Source organism: Neoarius graeffei, chromosome 19, assembly GCF_027579695.1.
Source record: "Neoarius graeffei isolate fNeoGra1 chromosome 19, fNeoGra1.pri, whole genome shotgun sequence".
NCBI lineage: Eukaryota > Metazoa > Chordata > Actinopteri > Siluriformes > Ariidae > Neoarius > Neoarius graeffei.
This window is the reverse complement of record NC_083587.1, coordinates 32,192,988-32,220,009: the sequence shown is the minus strand read 5'-3', so window position 1 is coordinate 32,220,009 and position 27,022 is coordinate 32,192,988. Positions and strand designations below refer to the sequence as shown.

The 27,022-nt window shown below is 42.4% G+C and overlaps 2 protein-coding genes across 4 annotated transcripts in view; both read right to left on the bottom strand.

Moving 5' to 3' along the window:
* The window catches only part of si:dkey-118j18.2 (uncharacterized), a 50,908-nt gene extending 34,464 nt beyond the window's left edge, over positions 1-16,444 (bottom strand). For 2 of the 3 annotated variants that reach the window (XM_060899993.1, XM_060899995.1), the window contains exon 1: positions 8,779-9,076. The gene's annotated coding sequence lies outside the window, so the exon portion shown is untranslated. Of the gene's footprint in view, positions 1-8,778; positions 9,077-16,228 lie in introns of those variants that run through there. The other variant, XM_060899994.1, reaches the window with a different exon arrangement.
* On the bottom strand, positions 16,119-26,773 carry timm21 (translocase of inner mitochondrial membrane 21). Its single transcript, XM_060899992.1, has 6 exons — positions 26,205-26,773; positions 26,066-26,128; positions 25,891-25,988; positions 22,831-22,904; positions 17,466-17,571; positions 16,119-16,552 (listed from the first exon to the last, which is right to left on the bottom strand). The coding sequence occupies exons 1-6, from the start codon at positions 26,500-26,502 to the stop codon at positions 16,460-16,462; spliced, it is 732 nt and encodes a 243-aa protein (XP_060755975.1). The 5' UTR covers positions 26,503-26,773; the 3' UTR covers positions 16,119-16,459.
* Positions 26,774-27,022: the final 249 nt, after the last annotated feature.

Here is a 27,022-nt window from a genome sequence, read left to right as displayed (position 1 = left end):
ATATTGCATTATCATATTATCCAGCTGCAATTCTCGAGGTTGCCCATGGTAAGTCAAAGCTGCTTACAGTCAAACAAAACCCAAAAATAAACACCGTTTGCCGATTACAACAAGTGCCCTGGTGTGCCCTCAGCATGTTTAAATAAATATTTAAAAAAAAAAAAAAGCTTTATAATAATTTATCCATAAAAAAAAGGTTATGATATTGCTAAAAACAGACCATTTTGCACTGAAACCAGATACTCGCCTGTGACCTTATCGGCACACTAGGACACCATTTACCTTCGTTACACAGCGCAATCAAATAATGGCTTCTAATTCTTAAAAAAAAAAGTCCCCAGGCACCACTGTGCTTGCTCTCTCTGTGTGTTTTCACTGCTTCAGATGGGTTGAATGCAGAGGAAAAAAGTTCACTGTGCTGTAATGTACACATACCAAATAAAGGCTTCTAATTCTAAAAATCTACTCCAAAATTTTCTGTAACCGTGTGATCTTTACTAGCAACAAAAGACGCGGATCAACAGACTTCAGTTTTATGAAGTTTAAATCTCACTCGGCTTGCCGATGCATATGCAGTACTGATGCAGATACTAGTCAACAATCCCACTGCCATAGCAAGATGATTCGTGCCGTCTACAAAGATAGCGTTTTCTCAGTGAATAAAAACAACAAAAAAAAGCATGTCACATAAAATGATCTGGCTTATTTTTTTACACCCAAATGCTTGACACTCGGGCATCTTTGGGACCGTTTGCAAGAGTTTAGAAGTAATGTAGCCACTAGATCTCAGCCTCAGTAAGTCGTCTAAGTGACGCTACAATCTCGGATTCCCTCGCGTAATTTGTACTGAACCTCGGCGAAAGGAAGATGTCAGCACCCAGTTAATAAAATCTGGACACAGGTACCTGAGGCTCCAACTCTCCCGCCGTGGGCGGGAGCTCTCCTGCTTTAGGGATAATTTAGAAAATCCTCCCGACCTCCCGCTGACAACATAAAAATCTCCCGCCCACCCTGACTACACATGATTAGTTAAAAAAATAAATAACTTGATACGTTTATGTTGATGAAAATTAATAGTTGAATTTCCACTTTTTGTGTGTCTGACATTGTATGGGTGGACTCAAGTGTGTACCCCGCGGTATATGCCAATTCCCCGGTTGGTACACCGATCGGCGTAACGGGGGGATTGGAGTGAATGCCGGAGGCATGCACGCACAGATCAAGCACGCATATGAGTCGAGCGGAATTCGGTACGCTGCAGGGTACACACTTGAGCCCACCCAATGTCTTGGCAGTTACCGATAAAGCATACAGATGGCGCTATTAATGATGCGCGCGAGAGAACGAGAAAACCCGCGATACTCAACCATTTTGTTTGTTTTTTTGTGTCTGCATTTCATCTGCATTTATCGCGTGCTCATCTTTGACTATGCTCTCTTGAATGAGATAATGAAACGAAGTTACGTTGGTGGAAATGGCGAAAGCCAAACTACGAAGAAAAAATATCAGAAAATCACCGAGATAAAGTTGGGATCACCTGTTGCGATGGTCGCCTGGGACGAATGGTGGACTATTTTGGACGGCAGCAAGACGACCCTATATCTGACAAGGTTAGATCACCAGACCAGATGTTAGATTCTAACCAACTTGTCTGACTTTTACTGACTTAGACTTAGAAATAGAATATTATTAGAAGAACATCATCAGAGGGTCTACCATTGGCAACTTATAATAGTCATTATTGACATTAACATTGACTTTAGGCATATTAAAGTTCGGTCTATAGTCAGTGGATTTATCTAGATCTGTTCCTATTAATAAAATTTAATTGACACGAAATGTGGTGAATCATCTCATCTCATCATCTCTAGCCGCTTTATCCTGTTCTACAGGGTCGCAGGCAAGCTGGAGCCTATCCCAGCTGACTACGGGCGAAAGGCGGGGTACACCCTGGACAAGTTGCCAGGTCATCACAGGGCTGACACATAGACACAGACAACCATTCACACTCACATTCACATCTACGGTCAATTTAGAGTCACCAGTTAACCTAACCTGCATGTCTTTGGACTGTGGGGGAAACCGGAGCACCCGGAGGAAACCCACACGGACAGAACATGCAAACTCCGCACAGAAAGGCCCTCGTCGGCCACGGGGCTCGAACCCAGACCTTCTTGCTGTGAGGCGACAGCGCTAACCACTACACCACCGTGCCGCTCATATTTTTATATATAAACTCGCCTTCGCGCCCAAACTTGTCAGGGCTCGAAATTCGCGGTGGTCCGGTCACCTGAGGCGACTTAATTTTCATTTGGCGGGTAATTCCTGTCACTAGCCAGCCCGGCTGGCTAGTTGAAAAAAAATAAAATGATTGATTGATAGATAGATAGATAGATAGATAGATAGATAGATAGATAGATAGATAGATAGATAGATAGATAGATAGATAGATAGATAGATAGATAGATAGATAGATAGATAGCGAAGATTCAGACTAGGGCTGTGCAATATATCGAATATACTCGATATCTCCCCGAAAATTCTGCGGGCGACATCTCGGTGCTGAAAGGAACTTGCGGGAAGATTTCCTCATTTCAGTTTACAGCGCTGACTCAGTTTGTGCAATCGCTGGTGTTGCACAGGCTACTGTGTAAGCTCTGTCAATTTCAGCGACAAATTAAAAATGGAAGCGGACAAATTGGTCCCGAAAAGAACTAGTAAGGGGTCAGTCATCTGGCCTTTTTTTTCGATATCGCGAGGAGGACGTGGAACAGCAAATGCGAATTTGTAAAGTGTGCAAAAAAACAGTATCAAAATACTCGGGTCTTGAAATAAATGCACGTTAGTCATGAACAATGGGAACTACTCTCTTTTGTGTTAGTTTTGACAGAAGTAAAATTCATACATGAACAAATTTTGGCGAGTTGATTTTCTGTTTGGCGAGTTACTTTGGAAGGTAACTAGTCCGGCTGGCTGGTGAAAACATATATGAATTTCAAGCCCTGCTTGTCTCCCTCTGAGCTACTCGCAGAGAGGAAGAATCTCCCTCGTTGCAATTTCCCCAAGTTGGAGCCTCTGAGGTACACATATGAACACTCAAACATGTCTTGTATGGATGTTATCTGTCAGTATATTAAAAAAAAAAAAACAATTGGGGGGTTTTTGTTCATCTTTAAAATGTTGTTCCGACCAATGCTGTTTTTTCTTAGAAAGCTCTACATCAGGGGTCATTAAACTACGGCCCGCAGGCCGACTCCGGCCCGCCACCCCCCTTTGACTGGCCCCCACCACTTGAACCGGTCCTATGAGGCAATCCCCAAAAGTGGTCATGGCCTATTTTTTTAAATTGCTTTTTGGCAAATAATAACATGCCTGCATCTTGTATTTTGTTGATTTTATCAGTTAAAATTGATATTTAGTTATAAAATGAACTATTCATATTTTCTGAATTTTCGTCATATGCTCGCGATCAAGCAATGACAGGCAGCGCACGTGCAGAGAACGGTCAGTGTTCAGGACAGCAAAATGGCTAGCGGTCAGCGAAAAGTTGACAAAGAGTGCAGAGTTTTTAAAGAACAGTGGACCACCGATTATTTTTTCGTTCAGTCTAAGGACCGTGCAGTTTGTCTTGTATGTAAAGAAAGTGTGTCGGTTTTCAAAGAATATAATCTGCGTTGTCACGACGAAACCCGCCACAAAGAGTATGCTAGTTTGCGAGGGCAAACAAGAGAAGACAGGATTCGGAGGATGAAATGCGGACTGGCTGCACAACAGAATGTATTCCTTCCCCAAACCCAGATCAACCAGGCTGCTGTCCGAGCTAGCTATAAGGTAACTCACCTACTAGCTACCCATGGAAAGCCGTTTACTGATGGGGACTTTGTTAAAGTATGCATGCTTGCTGCGGCCGAGGAGGTGTGTCCCGACAAGAAGGATGCGCTCAACGCAGTGAGTCTCTCCGCACCTGCTATGACTAGGCGTCAGAATTCGATTTTTTTGCTTTGGCCATGGATGAGAGCAATGACGTGCAGGACACAGCACAACTGCTGTGATCTATTGCTCATATTATAATTTTCACTGTTTTTTTTAAATGTATTTATTTTATAGGCCTATTTATTTGACCTTTATTAAGTGCTGCACACAATTATTATTAATATCAACAGGCCTACCTACAATTCAGGGTTCTCGCCAGCGCTTTATATGGTTGCGGCCCGCTACGCTAAAATTTCAGACCGCAACGGTAATTTCCCCCCGCTACGCTAAATTTTTAATATAGCGTAACGGTTGTTTTCAGTTGTTCATCACCATCGCCAAAAGTTTTTTTTTTCCTGCGCACTTGAGCAGTTTTCAAGGTGTCAAAATCAGCCTACGTTTGTTAGGAAACCCATGCCTGGAAATCAGTTCCGAGAGAGAGAGAGAGAGAGAGAGAGAGAGAGAGAGAGAGAGAGAGAGAGAGAGAGAGATCCTGGCGATAACTTTCTCTTGAGCTGGACTTCGGTGAATGACAATGGATGACGGACCCCCTCGCAAAAAAAGAGACATTCGCTCTTTCTTCACAGTTAGAAATGTAAGTGCACCACTTCTACAGGTTTTCCATCACGCTTGAAAACTTAACCCAAAGCCCTTTGATGAATGAAAACGTCTACTTTGTAAGCAGGTTTAGCAATATGACAGGGCGCACGTATCGGATGATTAGCGCTAATTTACTGGATCCCACTGTGGCTAACATTAACACACTGGTAATCTGCCTGCATGCCATCCATCGTTATATTTCTATAAGGAGACAGGCACAAGAGAGGTTGGAGGAGATGAAGGAAAGGACATAGGAGGCATTTAATAGTTTTAGATTATATATTAATTATTTATTAAGGGGGCTGGGTGTATGTTATGCCTGAATGAAAATGCAATTTGTTTTTTTTTTATTTTTATGTGCTCAGGCATTTCTTAATTTCTTAATACAATAAAACATTCATTATCTCTTTGGTTGTGTCTGAGTTTACATATCTTTTGACAACACCCTTTGTAGTTCAGTGAAATACAACAGTAGGTAACACATTGCCAAGATCCAAAGATGTAACAATTTTCCATCAAGGACATACAACATAAAAAATGCAATTTATCCCCTCCAGGAACGTCAAATATGGCCAATTTTGGGCATGATTTTTCAAAATCTCCGCACCATCCCCCCGCTCGGTCGCTACGCTCCCTCGCCATAACCCATTACGCTAAAAAAAAATCCTGGTGAGAACCCTGCAATTTATAATTTTCCACTCACCTTTGCCAGTGTCAATCACCTCAACTAGGCAGATGTTTCATACCTTGACAGCTTTTATGTTTTTTTTATTAGAAAATAAATAAATGGAATATCTGTGGTATTTCAAATTAAAACAAAGTGTGAAGACTCGATTACTACTTTTGCAAACCACTAGTAAAGATAAACAAATATGTGCCAGGAATCAAGTGTTGATATAGCGGTGGGGGTGGCTGTGCCAGGCTAGTAATCTCTACTACACAATGAGGCCTGCTGGTGGTCATATTTGTCTGGGTCATACAATTCTATGTTATATAGCTGACCCGACCCCGGCCCCCCATCACAGTCAGGAACGACAATGTGGCCCCCAGAGAAAAAAAAAAAGTTTGGTGACCCCTGCTCTACAGTGGGGCAAAAAAGTATTTAGTCAGCCACCAATTGTGCAAGTTCTCCCACTTAAAAAGATGAGAGAGGCCTGTAATTTTCATCATAGGTACACTTCAACTATGAGAGACAGAATGGGAGGAAAGAATCCAAGAAATCGCATTGTAGGATTTTTAATGAATTAATTGGTAAATTCCTCAGTAAAATAAGTATTTGGTCACCTACAAACAAGCAAGATTTCTGGCTCTCACAGACCTGTAACAACTTCTTTAAGAGGCTCCTCTGTCCTCCACTCGTTACCTGTATTAATGGCACCTGTTTGAACTCGTTATCAGTATAAAAGACACCTGTCCACAACCTCAAACAGTCACACTCCAAACTCCACTATGGCCAAGACCAAAGAGCTGTCAAAGGACACCAGAAACAAAATTGTAGACCTGCACCAGGCTGGGAAGACTGAATCTGCAATAGGTAAGCAGCTTGGTGTGAAGAAATCAACTGTGGGAGCAATTATTAGAAAATGGAAGACATACAAGACCACTGATAATCTCCCTCAATCTGGGGCTCCACGCAAGATCTCACCCCGTGGGGTCAAAATGATCACAAGAACGGTGAGCAAAAATCCCAGAACCACACAGGGGGACCTAGTGAATAACCTGCAGAGAGCTGGGACCAAAGTAACAAAGGCTACCATCAGTAACACACTACACCGCCAGGGACTCAAATCCTGCAGTGCCAGACGTGTCCCCCTGCTTAAGCCAGTACATGTCCAGGCCCGTCTGAAGTTTGCTAGAGAGCATTTGGATGATCCAGAAGAGGATTGGGAGAATGCCATATGGTCAGATGAAACCAAAATAGAACTTTTTGGTAAAAACTCAACTTGTTGTGTTTGGAGGAGAAAGAATGCTGAGTTGCATCCAAAGAACACCATACCTACTGTGAAGCATGGGGGTGGAAACATCATGCTTTGGGGCTGTTTTTCTGCAAAGGGACCAGGACGACTGATCCGTGTAAAGGAAAGAATGAATGGGGCCATGTATCGTGAGATTTTGAGTGAAAACCTCCTTCCATCAGCAAGGGCATTGAAGATGAAATGTGGCTGGGTCTTTCAGCATGACAATGATCCCAAACACACCGCCCGGGCAACGAAGGAGTGGCTTCGTAAGAAGCATTTCAAGGTCCTGGAATGGCCTAGCCAGTCTCCAGATCTCAACCCCAGAGAAAATCTTTGGAGGGAGTTGAAAGTCCGTGTTGCCCAGCGACAGCCCCAAAACATCACTGCTCTAGAGGAGATCTGCATGGAGGAATGGGCCAAAATACCAGCAACAGTGTGTGAAAACCTTGTGAAGACTTACAGAAAATGTTTGACCTCTGTCATTGCCAACAAAGGGTATATAACAAAGTATTGAGATGAACTTTTGTTATTGACCAAATATTTATTTTCCACCATAATTTGCAAATAAATTCTTTAAAAATCAGACAATGTGATTTTCTGGAATTTTTTTTTCTCATTTTGTCTCTCATAGTTGAGGTAGACCTATGATAAATTACAGGCCTCTCTCATCTTTTTAAGTGGGAGAACTTGCATAATTGGTGACTGACTAAATACTTTTTTGCCCCACTGTACATGATCATACAACAGATCCAGGAAGTAGTTCGGGGGTCCAAGCGGCACTTCAGCAGGTCCAGGGAATCGAACCAGTGACCTCCTGGTTCCAAAACTGTTTCTCTGACCTTTACGTCATGGCTTCCCTACATGGAGTTGTAGGGAATGGTTGTTTTACAATCAGGGTACGCAAGCTAAAAATCACATTTAACACTTATTATCTTCAATATCAAAAGGCTTGACTAAATAAACTTGGTTGTTTATTGTAGCCCTGTGATAGCTCTATTTACCATGCAAAAAAAATTTGGTGATAACGTTATTTTTGGTGAATGTATGGCAATATGTGTCATATTTAGCAAAATTACTCGCGTTATTTAGAATAAGTGCTTTTTGACCACAGGTAGCTCCAAAAGGGATGCACTTAAATCATTCTTTATACCATAAAACACATATTTGGTTCCATATCATTGGAAACATAGTTAAGTTTTAGTGTTGAATGCCAGTAAGTTTTCAGACTATTTTGATCAAATTAGTATGTAATTGTGTTAAAAAAAAAAAAAGTCCTCTCCGAGACGGCTAATTTTTCAATATAAAATAACATATCTAAAATGATTATTTTCATCCTAAAATGTGGTCAAGATATTGGGACATAAATATTAGAGACAACTAACACAAAGCTTACAGCCTTATATTTAAAAGCACTATGGAAGTAGTGGATTCTGAATTGTCAAAAAAAAAAAAAACACATGTCCTCTCTGAGAATCACTTCATTTGTTTCTCCCATCTTGTAGCAGATTACACAAAACTACCATACACACGTCAAAAAATTACCTGAAATCTGTTCTTTAACTTGCCCTTCACTTAAAAACTGGTACAAGAACCAGTTTGAATCGATTTGAATTTTGGACCCCTGCGACACAAACTTTGTACCCTGATTGTAAAACAACCCTTTGTTTTATTAACTATTACAATTTTCATGAACTTTGCACTCATAAACCCACACCTCTGCTTCGTGACACACTGGAAGTCCCCAAAGCCCACGTAAGGAAAACATGATTCGAGATCCTCTGATAACCTGAATGTTGTGTGTTCGGGCAGAAAAGCACTAAAATCTTTTAAAATAACAATCTTCCATGGAGTACATGTTGAAATCTAATTTACAAATGCAAATAATGTTCAAATTTACAAAATATGAAAATCGAGACGAATGAAGACTCTTTAATCTTAAGGAACGTGGAGTTACATCTGATTCTTAAAACACATCGAAGATTACAAAAGAAAGAAAGAAAGAACCCAAACAACTCATCAGTAATCCTGTATGTCGTTGTAGTTAGCATTAGCTAATCTATGATTATATGATATTGGCTATCAGGGTTAGCTTAGCCGCTTAGCTTTACAGTAGCAGTCTTCCGTTTTTGCGACCAAATTCTGTTAGCAACCCAAGACATTTTAATCCAGTAATTCCGATTTATTTTCGCAGATAATTATAAATAAAAACCTGAGAGAACTTGTTTACTGAATTGTAAAAGCGACTCACCTCGCGCCGCGTTGCTTGTTATCTACAGTCCATTAGCCGTTAGCATCGCGTTTGTTTATTTTCCAACAAACCGAGGAATGTGGCTCGGGTTTAATGGCTAAACACACCGCGTTTAATAATTGTATCGAAAAACAACACTGTTGTCCTTCAAAAATGAGAAACTAAAGTTTTTTTTTTTTTTTTTTTTAAAAAGCTCTGTATAATTTCCGAGACACTATCACGGAGCTCAGTTTATTTAGCTGTCTTTAAAGGTGCTTACATTAATACATCTCTGTGCCTGGCTCACTCAGCTTCCGGAACAAAAACCCCTCAGTACCAAGGGCGCGTCTCAAATCAACATCTTCTTCATGTAGGGTGCATTAGGGTTAGGACTGTGGAAGTGTTTTCAAAATTTCTACTTTCCTGATGTTGCATTTGGTGAACTTTTACTCATGTATTACTTTTTTGAAGTTATTTTTATTGGGTCATGCAAAAACCTCCCGCACCCAACATCACCTCACTTTTGAGAAATACATGTACAACCCCGATTCCAAAAAAGTTGGGACAAAGTACAAATTGTAAATAAAAACGGAATGCAATGATGTGGAAGTTTCAAAATTCCATATTTTATTCAGAATAGAACATAGATGGCGTATCAAATGTTTAAACTGAGAAAATGTATCATTTAAAGAGAAAAATTAGGTGATTTTAAATTTCATGACAACACCACATCTCAAAAAAGTTGGGACAAGGCCATGTTTACCACTGTGAGACATCCCCTTTTCTCTTTACAACAGTCTGTAAACGTCTGGGGACTGAGGAGACAAGTTGCTCAAGTTTAGGGATAGGAATGTTAACCCATTCTTGTCTAATGTAGGATTCTAGTTGCTCAACTGTCTTAGGTCTTTTTTGTCGTATCTTCCGTTTTATGATGCGCCAAATGTTTTCTATGGGTGAAAGATCTGGACTGCAGGCTGGCCAGTTCAGTACCCGGACCCTTCTTCTATGCAGCCATGATGCTGTAATTGATGCAGTATGTGGTTTGGCATTGTCATGTTGGAAAATGCAAGGTCTTCCCTGAAAGAGACGTCGTCTGGATGGGAGCATATGTTGCTCTAGAACCTGGATATACCTTTCAGCATTGATGGTGTCTTTCCAGATGTGTAAGCTGCCCATGCCACACGCACTAATGCAACCCCATACCATCAGAGATGCAGGCTTCTGAACTGAGCACTGATAACAACTTGGGTCGTCCTTCTCCTCTTTAGTCCGAATGACATGGCGTCCGTGATTTGCATAAAGAACTTCAAATTTTGATTCATCTGACCACAGAACAGTTTTCCACTTTGCCACAGTCCATTTTAAATGAGCCTTGGCCCAGAGAAGACGTCTGCGCTTCTGGATCATGTTTAGATACGGCTTCTTCTTTGAACTACAGAGTTTTAGTTGGCAACGGCGGATGGCACGGTGAATTGTGTTCATCGATAATGTTCTCTGGAAATATTCCTGAGCCCATTTTGTGATTTCCAATACAGAAGCATGCCTGTATGTGATGCAGTGCTGTCTAAGGACCCGAAGATCACGGGCACCCAGTATGGTTTTCCGGCCTTGACCCTTACGCACAGAGATTCTTCCAGATTCTCTGAATCTTTTGATGATATTATGCACTGTAGATGATATGTTCAAACTCTTTGCAATTTTACACTGTCGAACTCCTTTCTGATATTGCTCCACTATTTGTCGGTGCAGAATTAGGGGGATTGGTGATCCTCTTCCCATCTTTACTTCTGAGAGCCGCTGCCACTCCAAGATGCTCTTTTTATACCCAGTCATGTTAATGACCTATTGCCAATTGACCTAATGAGTTGCAGTTTGGTCCTCCAGCTGTTCCTTTTTTGTACCTTTAACTTTTCCAGCCTCTTATTGCCCCTGTCCCAACTTTTTTGAGATGTTGCTGTCATGAAATTTCAAATGAGCCAATATTTGGCATGAAATTTCAAAATAACTCACTTTTGACATTTGATATGTTGTCTATGTTCTATTGTGAATACAATATCAGTTTTTGAGATTAGTAAATTATTGCATTCCGTTTTTATTTACAATGTGTACTTTGTCCCAGCTTTTTTGGAATCGGGGTTGTATATTAAATAAATAAATCATGATTATAAAATAAATTCATTGAAAGATGTGTAAAGTACTTTTATATAACAATAAATTGCTTAACAATTGTTGTAATAATAATTATTAAATTTGTATTAATTAACAATTATAATTATTATTACAATAATTGTTAAGCAATTTGTTATATAAAAGTACTTTACACATCTTTCAATGAATTTATTTTATAATCATGATTTATTTATTTAATATACATGTATTTATCAAAAGTGAGGTGATGTTGGGTGCGGGAGGTTTTTGCATGACCCAATAAAAATAACTTCAAAAAAGTAATATATGAGTAAAAGTTCACCAAATGCAACATCAGGAAAGTAGAAATTTTGAAAACACTTTCACAGTCATAACCCTAGGGTGCATACTAAGGAGTCAGCCATTTTTAGGGCGTTTCAGTGTCTAAGAAGGGTTAGTATTATCCATCCATTATCTGTAGCCGCTTATCCCGTTCTACAGGGTCGCAGGCAAGCTGGAGCCTATCCCAGCTGACTATGGGTGAGAGACGGGGTACACCCTGGACAAGTCGCCAGGTCATCACAGGGCGGACAAACAACCAGCATGGCACGGTGGTGTAGTGGTTAGCACTGTACCCCACCTCTTGCCCATAGTCAGCTGGGATAGGCTCCAGCTTGCCTGCGACCCTGTAGAACAGGATAAGTGGTTATGGATGGATGGATGGCCAGCGCAGTGGTTAGTGCTGTCGCCTCACAGCAAGAAGGTTCTGGGTTCAAGCCCAGCAGCCGATGAGGGCTTTTCTGTGTGGAGTTTGCTTGTTCTCCCCGTGTCTGTGTGGGTTTCCTCCGGGTGCTCCGGTTTCCCCCACAGTCCAAAGACATGTAGTTAGGTTAACAAGGTTAACAGCCTTGGGCTGAAGTGCCCTTGAGCAAGGTACCTAACCCCTGACTGCTCCCTGGGCGCTCTGGGTGTGTGTGCATGTGTTCACTGTTTCAAATGGGTTAAATCTCACTGTCCTTGAAGTGACAAAGGTTTCTTCTTCTTCTAAACAACCATTCACATTCACACCTACGGTCGATTTAGAGCCACTAATTAGCCTAACCTGCATGTCTTTGGAGCACCCGGAGGAAACCCACGCAGACAGCATGCAAACTCCACACAGAAAGACCCTAGCCGGCTGCTGGGCTCGAACCCAGGACCTTCTTGCTGTGAGGCGACAGCGCTAACCACTACACCACCGTGCTGCCCACCCATCCATCCATCATCCGTAACCGCTTATCCTGTTCTCCAGGGTCGCAGGCAAGCTGGAACCTATCCCAGCTGACTATGGGTGAGAGGCAGGGTACACCCTGGACAAGTCGCCAGGTTATTGCAGGGCTGACACATAGAGACAACCATTCACACTCACACCTATGGTCAATTTAGAGCCACCAACGAGCCTAACCTGCATGTCTTTGGACTGTGGGGGAAAACCAGGATACAGCGAGAACATGCAAACTCCACACAGAAAGGCCCTCGTTGGGCACTGGGCTCGAACCCAGGACCTTCTTGCTGTGAGACGACAGTGATAATCAGTACACCACCATGCCGCCCCAAGTTAGTACCATCTCTAAACACAATTCAGACTGGACTGGAGAAGGTTCCCACATGTATTCGAGTGGTCATTCAAGTATTAACTAGAAGAGAACTTGGTGCAGTGGTTAGCACTGTCGCCTCACAGCAAGAAGGTTCCAGGTTGGAACCTCACAGAGTTTGGATGTTCTCCCCATGTCTGGGTGCTCTGGTTTCCACCACAGTTCAAAGACATACAGATTTGGTAAAATACAGCCATTGGGGTTGTACAAGCCAGTGTATACTTAGGGCAGGTGCCAGGCCTGGACAGATTGGGAGGGTTGCGTCAGGAAAGCACCTGGTGTAAAAACCTATGCCAAATCAAATATATGTGCGGCCCATGATGATCCGCTGAGAAGAAAGAAGGCACTTGGTAGAGTGCATACCTCCACCAAGCCAAATATTATCAACATCAAAATCAAATCACTTGAGCACCAAATTTCATCACTACTTTATGAGTTATGTTGGGAACAGACAAAAAAAACAAAACAAAAAACCCTCGTGGCTCCACATTTATACCTGGATTTGCATCAAAACCTAATCGATTATTCCTTGGCCCATGGCTCACCTTCCCTCAAAATATCATTAAAATCTGTATACTTTTTGAGTTATGTTTGGAACAGACAAACAAACAGAGGTGAAAACATAATCTCCTCCAACAAAGTTGTAACTCTCGGATAGGCTAATCAGACCAAAGAGGGAAAATAAAGTAAGTAAATCGATGACAATTATTCCCTAATTTCTTTAGCCCTGCAGATAGTCTCTGATCTAATGAGATGCTTTCAGCTAAACAATTTTTATTTACACAAATGCACGCGATTGGAACAAGCTGCATGCTCAGAAAATAAAATACATTATTGTACCTTTAGGAGCACAATGGCTTGTCACTGGGGTAGTACTCTCGAAGGTACTTATTTGTACCCTTTGTATACTGCTTGGGGCCATATATGCACCTTTTTGGCCCTTAAAAGGTACACATAGTTACCTTGAGGTCTAATAATGAGCCATAGGGGGTGCAATAGTCTAGATTGTACCTTGGGGGACAGAAACGTACTCCTATGGCCCTTTTCCACTACCCTTTTTCAGCTCGCTTCAGCTCACTTCAGCCCGACACGGCTCGCGTTTCGACTATCTAAGAACAGCACAACTCAGCTCGCTTCAGCCCTGCTCAGCCCCCAAAACTCGCACGGTTTTGGAGTGGGGCTGAAGCGAGCCAAACCGAGCCGAGTGGGGCTAGGGGCGTGAGGAGACACTCCCCTGTGCACTGATTGGTGAGGAGGAGTGTCCTCACATGCCCACACACGCCCCGCGAGCACGCTGGGATCTGTAAACACCGTAAACCCGGAAGAATAATAATTACGAGAATTATGAAGCCTTATGCGCCTCGCCTCATCTATACGCTCTTGCCAGTATCTGTTGCCGTTGTCGTCGACAACAAGCCACAGCACCAAGACCAGCAACACTAACGACTCCATGTCCTCCATGTTTATTGTTTACTCTCCGGGTTGTGAGACTACCGCTTAAAAGGTCACTGATGTCACTGTTTGCGCCGCCTAACGACATCACTTGACGTCCATCTACTTTCGCCAACTCCACCCAGTGTGTCCACCCACTTCCAGCCAGCACGGTTCAGCGCGGTTGTAGTCGAAATGCAACTTCAACAGCCCCACTCAGCTCGACTCAGCCCAACTCAGCACGGCACGGCTCAGCCGCGTTGGTAGTGGAAAAGCAGCAATATTGTACCCCTATTTCTAACAGTGTGCAACAAACAGTATGCTACAGAAGCAGCAATGGTTCGTTCATTCATTTTCTATGCCACTTATCCATCGCAGGTCCCAGGTGAGCTGGATGCAACCCCAGCTGACTCCAGGGGAGAGGTGGGGTATGGGCAATTTAGAGAAGCCAGTTGACTGAATCCGGATGTCTTTGGACTGTGGGAAGAAACCCACACAGAAAGGCCCCAGCCAACTGGCAAGTCGATCTTTTTGTCCAAATTGTTTTCTTAGCTGCTAGCTTGTCATATGTTATTTGAATGAATAGGTAATATGTCTATATGTGACAGTTTTCTCATAAGTGCTAAGTGTTAGTGCTGCATGTTTAGTCCTCTTTCCATTCCATAACCATCTATATACATTACCGTTCAAAAGTTTGGGGTCACCCAGACAATTTTGTGTTTTCCATGAAAAGTCACACTTTTATTTACCACCATAAGTTGTAAAATGCATAGAAAATATAGTCAAGACATTTTTCTGGCCATTTTGAGCATTTAATCGACCCCACAAATGTGATGCTCCAGAAACTCAATCTGCTCAAAGGAAGGTCAGTTTTATAGCTTCTCTAAAGAGCTCAACTGTTTTCAGCTGTGCTAACATGATTGTACAAGGGTTTTCTAATCATCCATTAGCCTTCTGAGGCAATGAGCAAACACATTGTACCATTAGAACACTGGAGTGAGAGTTGCTGGAAATGGGCCTCTATACACCTATGGAGATATTGCACCAAAAACCACACATTTGCAGCTAGAATAGTCATTTACCACATTAGCAATGTATAGAGTGGATTTCTGATTAGTTTAGTTTAAAGTGATCTTCATTGAAAAGAACAGTGCTTTTCTTTCAAAAATAAGGACATTTCAAAGTGACCCCAAACTTTTGAACAGTAGTGTATAGTGGTGCCGGTCGATTTGAGACACACCCCATGAATGGGCTGGCCTAAAAAACTTTTTGAAGATATAAATCACATCCATTCCACAAATTTTATACACAGTTAAGTGGGTGGATTGCAGTGTTACGGAGTATTGGGTAACATGGGGCATATAAAGTTTATTAATTGGCAATGTTATGAGACATTTAATCTCCTGGTTTTCAAAACCTCAAGCACATATTGTGTCCCAAAACCTATATTAGACTGTACAGTTGTCAAAACAGGTATTTATTATTCAGGAATCCATTCCATTATCTCTAGCCGCTTATCTTGTACAGGGTCGGGGGCAAGCTGGAGCCTATCCCGGCTGACTACGGGCGAAAGGCGGGGTACACCCTGGACAAGTCGCCAGGTCATCACAGGGCTGATACATAGAGACAACCATTCACACTCACACCTACGGTCAATTTAGAGTCACCAGTTAACCTAACCTGCATGTCTTTGGACTGTGGGGGAAACCGGAGCACCCGGAGGAAACCCACGCGGACACGGGGAGAACATGCAAACTCCGCACAGAAAGACCCCCGCCGGCTGCTGGGCTCGAACCCAGGACCTTCTTGCTGTGAGGCAACAGTGCTAACCACTACACCACCGTGCCGCCCTGATTCAGGAATCCTCGTTTCTAAATATCTGTCATCTAAAGAATCCACAACACACGATTTTAAACATCTATTTGCAGACAGAGGAGGAATCTACAAGAAAATAAAGATTTAAAAATATATAAATTGTGTTAAACTGATGATCCCAGATGTGTTTAGAATTTAAATGATGACCAGATGCCACTGATACAGCAACAAAACATCTCTCAATTTCATGCTTTATTATTTATTGAATTGATTCTGTAATACCGCCCCCTGCTGGAGGGTTCAGAGATTTAAGAAGTATTTCATATCAAAGAACAGCACATCAGACTTCAGAAATCCAAATGCACACATTATTTTATTACCAAAATGTCCTACAAGTGCTATACATCGATTTGTTATCCAAAATGGATTCTAAACGTGTCCCAAAATTTCTATTCATTCCTTACATTTAATTGAATTGAATCAGCTGAAACGTAGCTGAGTGTGATCGGATCACAGAAGCACCATAAAGCGAAACCAGCTGAATTCTGGCACCTGAATGAGAAAACAATACACATAATTCAGTTTGTTTTTCAGTATTTTAGCTTTGTGTAAAATTAATCTTTCAACAGCTTTGGCAATGCTGCAAGTGAAGCAGTTGTGTCCATAAACTGATTTACAAATTCTCCAGAAAGTTCTTATCTGTTGTCCTCGATGACGATGGTCCTCCTGGGATATGTTTCTACCTCCACAAATATGTAGCGGAATTCATATATTCCGCTTTCAGGATTCTGGGAAATGAAGAAACACAGTACACATTCTCAGCACAGCAGTGACAATGACACGAGAGTGTGTTATGGTGCTGGTTCTGTATACCTGCCTGATAAAATGGCAAATGAGGCCTGTTTATTACAGTATCAGCAAATGAGGGTGTATTCACAATGTGTGAGTGTATGCGTGTGCTTTTAGCATGACTTAGGCCAAGTTTACATTAGACCGTATCTGTCTCGTTTTCTTCGCGGATGCACTGTCCATTTACATTAAAACGCCTGGAAACGCCGGGAAATGGGAATCTGCCAGGGTCCACGTATTCAATCTAGATCGTGTCTGGTCCGGTGCTGTGTAAACATTGAGAATACGCGGATACGCTGTGCTGAGCTCTAGCTGGCGTCGTCATTGGACAACGTCACTGTGACATCCACCTTCCTGATTCGCTGGCGTTGGTCATGTGACGTGACTGCTGAAAAACGGCGCGGACTTCCGCCTTGTATCACCTTTCATTAAAGAGTATAAAAGTATGAAAATACTGCAAATACTGATGCAAATACTGCCCATTGTGTAGTTATGATTGTCTTTAGGCTTGCCATCCTTCCACTTGCAAGTGGTAAGTGACGCACATGCCCGACATGCACTGAGATCACACACACAGCGGCTCAGTCCCGAATCACTGGTTGTGCACTTCACTCTGTGAGCTGCGCAGGGCCGGAGTGCGCACCCTCCAGAGGGCACTCGCTGTTCAGGGCGGAGTGATTTGGAGCGCAGGATGCCTGCGGAGCCGAGCGTATCCGTGTATTGGTGTTGCTGTGTGCAGGCGAATCGTGTATTGGCGTTGCTGTGTGCACACTAATCGTTTTAAAAATGTTAATCTGATGATCCGCTGATACGGTCTAATGTAAACCCCACCTTAAGGAATCAAAATGTCACCTCTTGTGATTCTGAGTGCACGGTGCCACGCAGTCCGGGCTCTGAACCCTCGATATAGAATTTCAGCCTCATGTGCTTCTGCCCGTCTTTCATATACTCAACATGACTAGAGAAAGAGCACAGGAATTACACAAGTTCATTTCTTCCATATTACTGACTGGTTAACTTTTTATTATTTTGTTACTGACACAGCACTGCTGCAGTCTCAAATTTGACTGTTCACAAAATTTTGATTAATTTTCTATAACAGCAGCTCTGATAGCAGTTCCGGCTGTGATTCACAACACAACTAATCCATAGGGATTTGTAAGCTGTTCACATCACACACTGATTAAAAACGTGTAATCATTGGTATGGTAAAGCTTTCTGTGAGGAGCGATTTATTTAGTATTTTTGGAAGGAGTCTCCAGTGTCGGGGCTTGGTAACAGTCCGATTTAGAGCTTTAATTTTAAGTTTAAACTGAATCTTTCAGAAAACTGTAGTTTCTTGGCAACATGACAAGCTGCATTTTTTATTGTTGGGAATCTCTCTCTCTCTCTCTCACACACACACACACAGCACAGCTTGTCATTTTACCAAGAATATAGGGAATGCATAACTAAGCTGTTTTTTAAACTGTTTATTATTAGTCCTGAGTGGCACGGTGGTGTAGTGGTTAGCATTGTTGCCCCACAGCAAGAAGGTCCGGGTTCGAGCCCCGTGGCCGGCGAGGGCCTTTCTGTGTGGAGTTTGCATGTTCTCCCCGTGCCCACGTGGGTTTCCTCCGGGTGCTCCGGTTTCCCCCACAGTCCAAAGACATGCAGGTTAGGTTAACTGGTGACTCTAAATTGACCGTAGGTGTGAATGTGAGTGTGAATGGTTGTCTGTGTCTATGTGTCAGCCCTGTGATGACCTGGCGACTTGTCCAGGGTGTACCCCGCCTTTCGCCCGTAGTCAGCTGGGATAGGCTCCAGCTTGCCTGCGACCCTGTAGAACAGGATAAAGCGGCTAGAGATAATGAGATGAGATGAGATAATTAGTCCTTGATTATGTGGAGCATCCACCATACAAGTCCATGTATATTAGCTCTGACTGTAAAACCTATAAATAGGCATATCAGGTGAAAATTCAAATTCAGTCCAAATTGCTTGAAACTGCTCAATGAATTGAGAACTGAATGCAGAACAACATACTTTTTACAGAATTAAAATATGTTTATCCATTCTTGAGATATTACAAATCAAAGATTGAAGAAACGGCTTAATTTTTAGAAAACTGATGTAATATTCTGTATGAGGATAACATGGTCCAAAATGGGCCTCATTAACGAATGAGATCAAATGTTTTTTCTTCATAAGTTTTCTATTTTTCAAGATATTTACATGGAAATTGGCAGATGGTTGTATACTGAATACAAAGTTTGAAAAATTAGTAAAAACAAATAATGCAAATTAATATTTAATTCATATTAATTATGCTAATTAGGTAAAACCGTTAAAGGGCATATCATGGGTAAATTCAGGAGCAAGATCATTGTAATTCTCCTATTTTATATTAAACTTTGGTCAAATATCTGTAACATTCTGCATTTTCTGCAATTTTTTTACCTTGTGCAATACCAAAAAAATTCAGTTGAAATCAAGCCATTTGAGGCGAATTGGTCCGCCTCTGAAAAAACTTGGCATTTGGATTTCCTGGCAAACATTGATTTTCGTGACGTTGCGTGCGGGACGCCTCCCTCTGAATCCTACGTCAGCGCTGGTTTGTTTATGAGAAAACAACCTGGTGGTTTTCTGCAAATTTCTTCAACGTTATCACGTAATTATTAAAATGGTTAACAGATGTATCGTAGGAGGGTGTAGCAACACCAATCATGATGGGATTAGTGCTCATCGTTTTCCAAAAGACCGGACAGTGAGAGAGAAATGGGAGCGCTTGGTCTACACAGGCTGTGCACTGAAACCGTGCAAGCTCTCGCAGCCTGCTGGCACTTCCGCAGGTGACGTCACGAATCTGGCTCCAGACTCCCTTGGGATTTTTCCAGATGCGTTTTGTTATTTTATTTTTTTCTGCTGTAGACAGATGGCCTTGTGCAAAATTACCCTTCTGGATGAGTGTGTAAAGGGACATACTTTCATAGAAAAAAAACGAAATTGGTCCAGAATATGCACTTTAAATCGGTACGCTCAATAAAAAAAGTAATAAAAGATTATTTCTAATACCCTCTTTGTGCTCTGTAGGCCTCTGTATTTCTCAAAAGTAGGGCCTACTGGTGTTTATATTAAAGAATATAAATGATTATTTTGATTAATATTCACAGCTTTCAAGGCAAACCTTGAAAAAAATTGTGTGAGCCACATCCAATGAATAATTCCAATTAATAGAACTGAAATTGACACTCACGTTACTGACTTCCGGTTTTTAAAAATATCATTCCGACCACTAAGATCTCAATATTTTTCATCAAAACAATGCCAGTTATATTTTAAAACAGTTATTTATTTACAGGAATCAGTTTTGTTTGAAAAAAAAAATAAGTAGGTAAAGTTATGAAAACTCCCGTGAATCAGAACATCAAAACTAGCTGATGAACACTTTTGCTGAATACTTCATCAGAAACAGCAAGAGCTACAGAACATCCCTATAAAAGTTATCTGATTGATATCCATGAGTAATCCAGTCGGAAACCGATCAGAAGAGACTGAGAGAGAGCCTGACCGCTTTCCCGTGACTCAAAAAGCACCGACAGTTTCCCGACGTCATGCGAGCAGAGTGTACTCTGTTGTACCAACTTCAGCCTGCCGTTACGCCCAAAGTACTGAACAGAGCTTAGCCAGATACATTTCTTTGAAAAGCAGAGATTATAAGCTTTTCAATGATAGTATTCACGATAGAAAATACAACCCCGATTCCAAAAAAGTTGGGATAAAGTACAAATTGTAAATAAAAACGGAATGCAATGATGTGGAAGTTTCAAAATTCCATATTTTATTCAGAATAGAACATAGATGACATATCAAATGTTTAAACTGAGAAAATTTATCATTTAAAGAGAAAAATTAGGTGATTTTAAATTTCATGACAACAACACATCTCGAAAAAGTTGGGACAAGGCCATGTTTACCACTGTGAGACATCCCCTTTTCTCTTTACAACAGTCTGTAAACGTCTGGGGACTGAGGAGACAAGTTGCTCAAGTTTAGGGATAGGAATGTTAACCCATTCTTGTCTAATGTAGGATTCTAGTTGCTCAACTGTCTTAGGTCTTTTTTGTCGTATCTTCCGTTTTATGATGCGCCAAATGTTTTCTATGGGTGAAAGATCTGGACTGCAGGCTGGCCAGTTCAGTACCCGGACCCTTCTTCTACGCAGCCATGATGCTGTAATTGATGCAGTATGTGGTTTGGCATTGTCATGTTGGAAAATGCAAGGTCTTCCCTGAAAGAGACGTCGTCTGGACGGGAGCATATGTTGCTCTAGAACCTGGATATACCTTTCAGCATTGATGGTGTCTTTCCAGATGTGTAAGCTGCCCATGCCACACGCACTAATGCAACCCCATACCATCAGAGATGCAGGCTTCTGAACTGAGTGCTGATAACAACTTGGGTCGTCCTTCTCCTCTTTAGTCCGAATGACACGGCGTCCCTGATTTCCATAAAGAACTTCACATTTTGATTCGTCTGACCACAGAACAGTTTTCCACTTTGCCACAGTCCATTTTAAATGAGCCTTGGCCCAGAGAAGACGTCCGCGCTTCTGGATCATGTTTAGATACGGCTTCTTCTTTGAACTATAGAGTTTTAGCTGCCAACGGCTGATGGCACGGTGAATTGTGTTCACAGATAATGTTCTCTGGAAATATTCCTGAACCCATTTTGTGATTTCCAATACAGAAGCATGCCTGTATGTGATGCAGTTCCGTCTAAGGGCCCGAAGATCACGGGCACCCAATATGGTTTTCCGGCCTTGACCCTTACGCACAGAGATTCTTCCAGATTCTCTGAATCTTTTGATGATATTATGCACTGTAGATGATGATATGTTCAAACTCTTTGCAATTTTACACTGTCGAACTCCTTTCTGATATTGCAACACTATTTGTCGGCGCAGAATTAGGGGGATTGGTGATCCTCTTCCCATCTTTACTTCTGAGAGCCGCTGCCACTCCAAGATGCTCTTTTTATACCCAGTCATGTTAATGACCTATTGCCAATTGACCTAATGAGTTGCAGTTTGGTCCTCCAGCTGTTCCTTTTTTGCACCTTTAACTTTTCCAGCCTCTTATTGCCCCTGTCCCAACTTTTTTGAGATGTGTTGCTGACATGAAATTTCAAATGAGCCAATATTTGGCATGAAATTTCAAAATGTCTCACTTTCGACATTTGATATGTTGTCTATGTTCTATTGTGAATACAATATCAGCTTTTGAGATTTGTAAATTATTGCATTCCGTTTTTATTTACAATTTGTACTTTGTCCCAACTTTTTTGGAATCGGGGTTTTATTCAAGAGTTAAGCAATGACAGGTTTAGAAACTTAGATGAGCGTCTGCGTGCACAATTTTCACAGCATGGCCAGCGAGTGTCTGATATGCATTAGGGCTGGGATATATTTGACACTACGTGATTTGTACACTTGTAGACACTGCTGCTACGCAAGCAGTGTGGTGATTATGCTTGTGCGCGTACTTTGTGTAAATCTGAAGGATTCCAACAGGTGGCAGTGCGAGAAATCACGGTGAGAAAACAACGTCCGGTCTCGCTGTGTTGTGAGTCGAGGGAAGAAAGATGCTGAAGATAAAAATTCTTTTAAAATTAAAGATAAAAATTTCTCTTCATTGAAGCGTTCAGCCATGTCGATAACTTCAGACAAGTAAACAATGATGCTGACATCACGTACCAAAACCTGAATACACTGCCACCCCAACTTTTGCTTGTACTGCAACTCGTGCACGCGTCGCATTAATTTCTGACCGCATGCTCAGAGGACGCGTCAAAAGAACACAGGGAACACATGGCAGCCATGAAGCGTGCGTGGAAGCGTCCTGAGTGTCAAGTATATTCCAGCCCTTAGAATGAGTGCATTAATATTAAACTATCATTTGCTACAGCTGGAACGTTCTGAGTTGTTATACAAAAATAATGTACACCTTCTGTCCAATCAGATTTGAGCATTCAACCATGCTACAGGCGAGGTTCCTTTAACAGCATGCCCCCAAGTGTTTCATACTCTGCATGCTTTCTTTCTCATCAAAAAGATTTTCAAATCCTCAAAATATCCATTACTTGATAAGTCAAATACTGAGGCAAGTAAATTGATCTGATACACACACACATCGTCAAACCTAACTATAAATACTGTATTAAGGTGCAAGTCTTATACCTAACGTGCTGTCTCCGTCTACGGCGTGTGGTCTCTCCGTAACCTTTAATGGGCTCACCAAAAACTCCAATAACCTGTAACCCACAGACAGTGAAGAATAAAATCATATGCTGATGTTCTTGCACATATTATAAATATGCTGCTTCGTTTTAAACACTCTGCCTCAGGTTATACATTGCCTCATATTCAACTTTCAGTGTGGGAAATAAGCAGACTGTCACAGGACAGACAAATTGGAAATGTTGTCTGTCCGTCCAAATTTCAGCCTGTCCGAATGACGGGCCAAAGGCCCAGAACAATGTGGCCAGGGGTCCAGAGCCCACCTTAGGGCCCTGGAAGCTGAAGGGCTTTAGATGCCTGGAGACGGCTCTTCAGCTATTTCCAGGCACATTTTTATAACTGAGAATCCATCTTATTACTGTCTTATTTAGTATGCCATTCGGGGAGAAGGAGGCGCTTGTAAAGTTTGGCGGGACTCGGACCTTCGGTGGCGGAGTGATGAATTTTTAAATTCCTGCGCACAAGCAGCTGGAGCTAGGGCTTGTGCTAAAGCATTCTGTGATCCGCGCTCGCTCCCGATGTTGGATCGGGCCAAGCCTGGGCTTGCTCGAAAGGTCTCGTGGAGAGGGAGGTGCCTGTAAATTTTGGCGGGGCTATGACCATTGGTGGTCAAGTTATGAATTTTTAAAGTCATGCCCATCGGGCCCCCATTTCACAGGCCATGTTACGATATAATATATTCGCCCAGTGTAACATCTCATCTCATCTCATTATCTCTAGCCGCTTTATCCTTCTACAGGGTCGCAGGCAAGCTGGAGCCTATCCCAGCTGACTACGGGCGAAAGGTGGGGTACACCCTGGACAAGTCGCCAGGTCATCACAGGGCTAACACATAGACACAGACAACCATTCACACTCACATTCACACCTACGGTCAATTTATGGCCCTTTTCCACTACCCTTTTTCAGCTCACTTCAGCTCGCTTCAGCTCACTTCGGCCCGACACAGCTCGCGTTTCGACTACCAAAAACCAGCACGACTCAGCTCGTTTCAGCCCTGCTTAGCCCCTAAAACTCGCACCGTTTTGGGGTAGGGCTGAAGCGAGCCAAACCGTGCTGACTGAGGTTGGGGGCGTGAGCAGACACTCCCCTGTGCACTGATTGGTGAGGAGGAGTGTCCTCACATGCCCACACACGCCCCGCGAGCGTGCTGGGATCTGTAAACACCGCAAACCCGGAAGAAGAATAATTACGAGAATTTCTGAAGCCTTATGCGCCTCGCCTCATCTATACGCTCTTGCCAGTATCTGTTGGCGTTGTCAAGCCACAGCACCAAGACCAGCAACACTAACGACTCCATGTCCTCCATGTTTATTGTTTACTATTCGGGTCGTGAGACTACCGCTTAAAAGCTCACTGAATCAGTGACATACAGAGCATCGTGGACGAGTTCGCGGAGCGCAAGGCTCGCCGTATGCCCTTCAAATAATGCGCGCAGTAGGCTATTGATGTTTTATTATGAGCCATGTACAGTATGTCGCCGAATGTTTTTTTGTTTCTGAGTTACATGCTCGTTTGAAGGACTTAATGTACAAAATAACATAGTTGCACCCCGGAGTGTTGAAATTGGTAAACACAGTGCATTCAGTGAGGTTTGCACCGCCCTCCTTTTATTTCTGACTCTTCCTGTCACCACTCTGAGCGCTCATTCGTATGCCCTTCAAATAATGTGCGCAGTATAGGCTATTGATGTTTTATTATGAGCCATGTACAGTATCCTAATGTTTTTTGTTTCTGAGTTACATGTTCGTTTGAAGGACTTGATTTACTAAATAACATAGTTGCACCCGGTAGTGTTGAAATTGGTAAACACCGCAGTTGCGGACATTTTGTAGCCTAAAATGATGTTATGATAAGCTTTAATAAAGGGCCCGGTCATTTGCCCCGCCCCGGCTCTGACTTGTTCCGCCACTGTCACTGATGTCACTGTTTGCGCTGCTTAACGACATCACGTGACGTCCACCCACTTTCGCTAACTCCACCCAATGTGTCCACCCACTTCCAGCCAGCACGGTTCAGCGCGGTTGTAGTCGAAATGCAACTCCAACAGCCCCGCTCAGCCCGACTCAGCTCGACTCGGCACGGCACGGCTCAGCCGCGTTTGTAGTGGAAAAGCGGCATTAGAGTCACCAGTTAACCTAACCTGCATGTCTTTGGACTGTGGGGGAAACCAGAGCACCCGGAGGAAACCCACGCGGACACGGGGAGAACATGCAAACTCCACACAGAAAGGCCCTCGCTGACCACAGGGCTCGAACCCAGACCTTCTTGCTGTGAGGCGACAGCGCTAACCGCTACACCACCGTGCCGCCCGTCGCTCCACATACTTTCATATAAAAAAAAAAAACGGAATTGGTCCAGGATATGCACTTTAACACTACGTTCAGACTGCAACCTGAAACGACCCATATCCGATTTGTTGTGAAATCCGATTTTTTTGTTAGGCCGTTCACATTACCAATTATATGAGACTTGTATGCGATCTCCAATATGAACGGAAAACGACCCAAAAGTGTCCCGCATGCGCAAATTGACACGTAATAAGCACATCTACGTAATACGTAAACAAAAAAAAAAGCCATTGTTGTTTTCCACCAAAGAGGCGGGATTAGCCAACGCAGAATAGTGACGTTTGTCTCTTGTTGATGACGTGTAGGTCGCATGAATGCGACCTGTCCGGTCAGACTGCAGTCGCATGTGAAAATAACGGATATGCATCGGAATTAGGACCACATATCCAAGCGGCCTGGGTCGCATGTGAAAAAAATCGGATCTGTGTCGTTCAGATTGTCAATAACAAATCGGATACAGGTCGCATATGGGCAAAAAAATCGGATATGGGTCGTTTCAGGGTGCAGTCTGAACGTAGTCTAATTCCCAAGTCATCAGTGGTGCCCCTACAGCCCTTGCTGGCTACGGGACGAAGAAGATAAAGAAATCTGGAATGGGATATGATGGTCAGGGTGTCCATGAACATTTGTCCATAGTGGACATACCTACCTCTGGGTGTGACTTGCATTTGTTAAAGGCCTTGCTGTAGATTTTGCTCGGACTTGACGACGAAAACAGTTCTTGGAAGATGACATATAGAAGGCCTCCTGTGAGGAAGCAAAGGGGTTTATAACATGCATCGATGAAATTGAGGAGGATTATTTTAACCGGCCATTAACTTCACCTGTAACTCCAAGTCCAACAAGCACCACGATCAGATACGTGAAATCTCTTCCAGCCTGCTTCACTGTTAGAAATGCAGACATTTTGGATTAGATAGTGGTCAGGAATGATTGCAGTTTAGTATGGTGGGATTTTGGTACCTTTCTGTGCAGCAGAGAGACCAGAAGATGGCTGACTAGTGGACACTGATATCTCTTTCTCTCTCTGTTCATCCTGAGCTTTATTTCTGCACTCAGCTCCTATATGAACGTTTCTCAGTTGAGCTAAAACACTATGATGGTGTCCACAAGCCCACTGAGCCCTGGCAGGTTCATTTAACCGAATTAAATCAGCATTATGCAGATACAAAGTTGATAAAGGACGTGTAGCATTGACACGGTTTAATATCTGTACACAATATGATGGTTTGCCAACTCGGAACAGGAGTGAATAAAGCATTATAACTGCTGTTGTTTGTAATAACTAATGTTACACATCAATTCCAGCAAAGTCCTTTAGCTCAGCTGCTAATCCTCGGCTAATTACTGCACTTAGCGTCGCTAGCATGAAATTATCACCTCGCTGAAAATTTATTTTAAACAAAAAGAAGGGGAAAACACTTATTTAAGAATTCTACAGGCATAAAATCCTTCTTGTTTCTTATAAAAAAGGCCAAATCTCGTCATGTCACTGTAAACACACTGAGAACGCCATTACACCCAGAGCTAGCTCTCTCTTCAAAATAGTAGCCCAGGAAACATCTGAAACTAAGAGCTAAACGCGTGTTTATGGAGATATTTTTATTTCAATAAAAATGCCCAGAACATTAATGGCCATTTTATTATTTGTTGTAATAAAAGTGATCTTATTGTAGGAGTAATAATAAGTATTGTATTCATTTCCTTTTTACACATAGCGTTTCCCTGCTTCACACTGCTGTGAGTCACAAAGTGCTCATGGGAGTTGTAGTCAGGGTTGC

Excerpts from the sequence above, each read along its gene's own strand:
- timm21 (XM_060899992.1), bottom strand. The coding sequence starts at position 26,502 with ATGCTTTATTCACTCCTGTTCCGAGTTGGCAAACCATCATATTGTGTA. Across the intron at positions 25,989-26,065 it reads TGTTGGACTTGGAGTTACAG|GAGGCCTTCTATATGTCATC; the intron begins GTGAAGTTAATG and ends GCTTCCTCACAG. Across the intron at positions 22,905-25,890 it reads AATGCAAGTCACACCCAGAG|GTTATTGGAGTTTTTGGTGA; the intron begins GTAGGTATGTCC and ends TGTGGGTTACAG.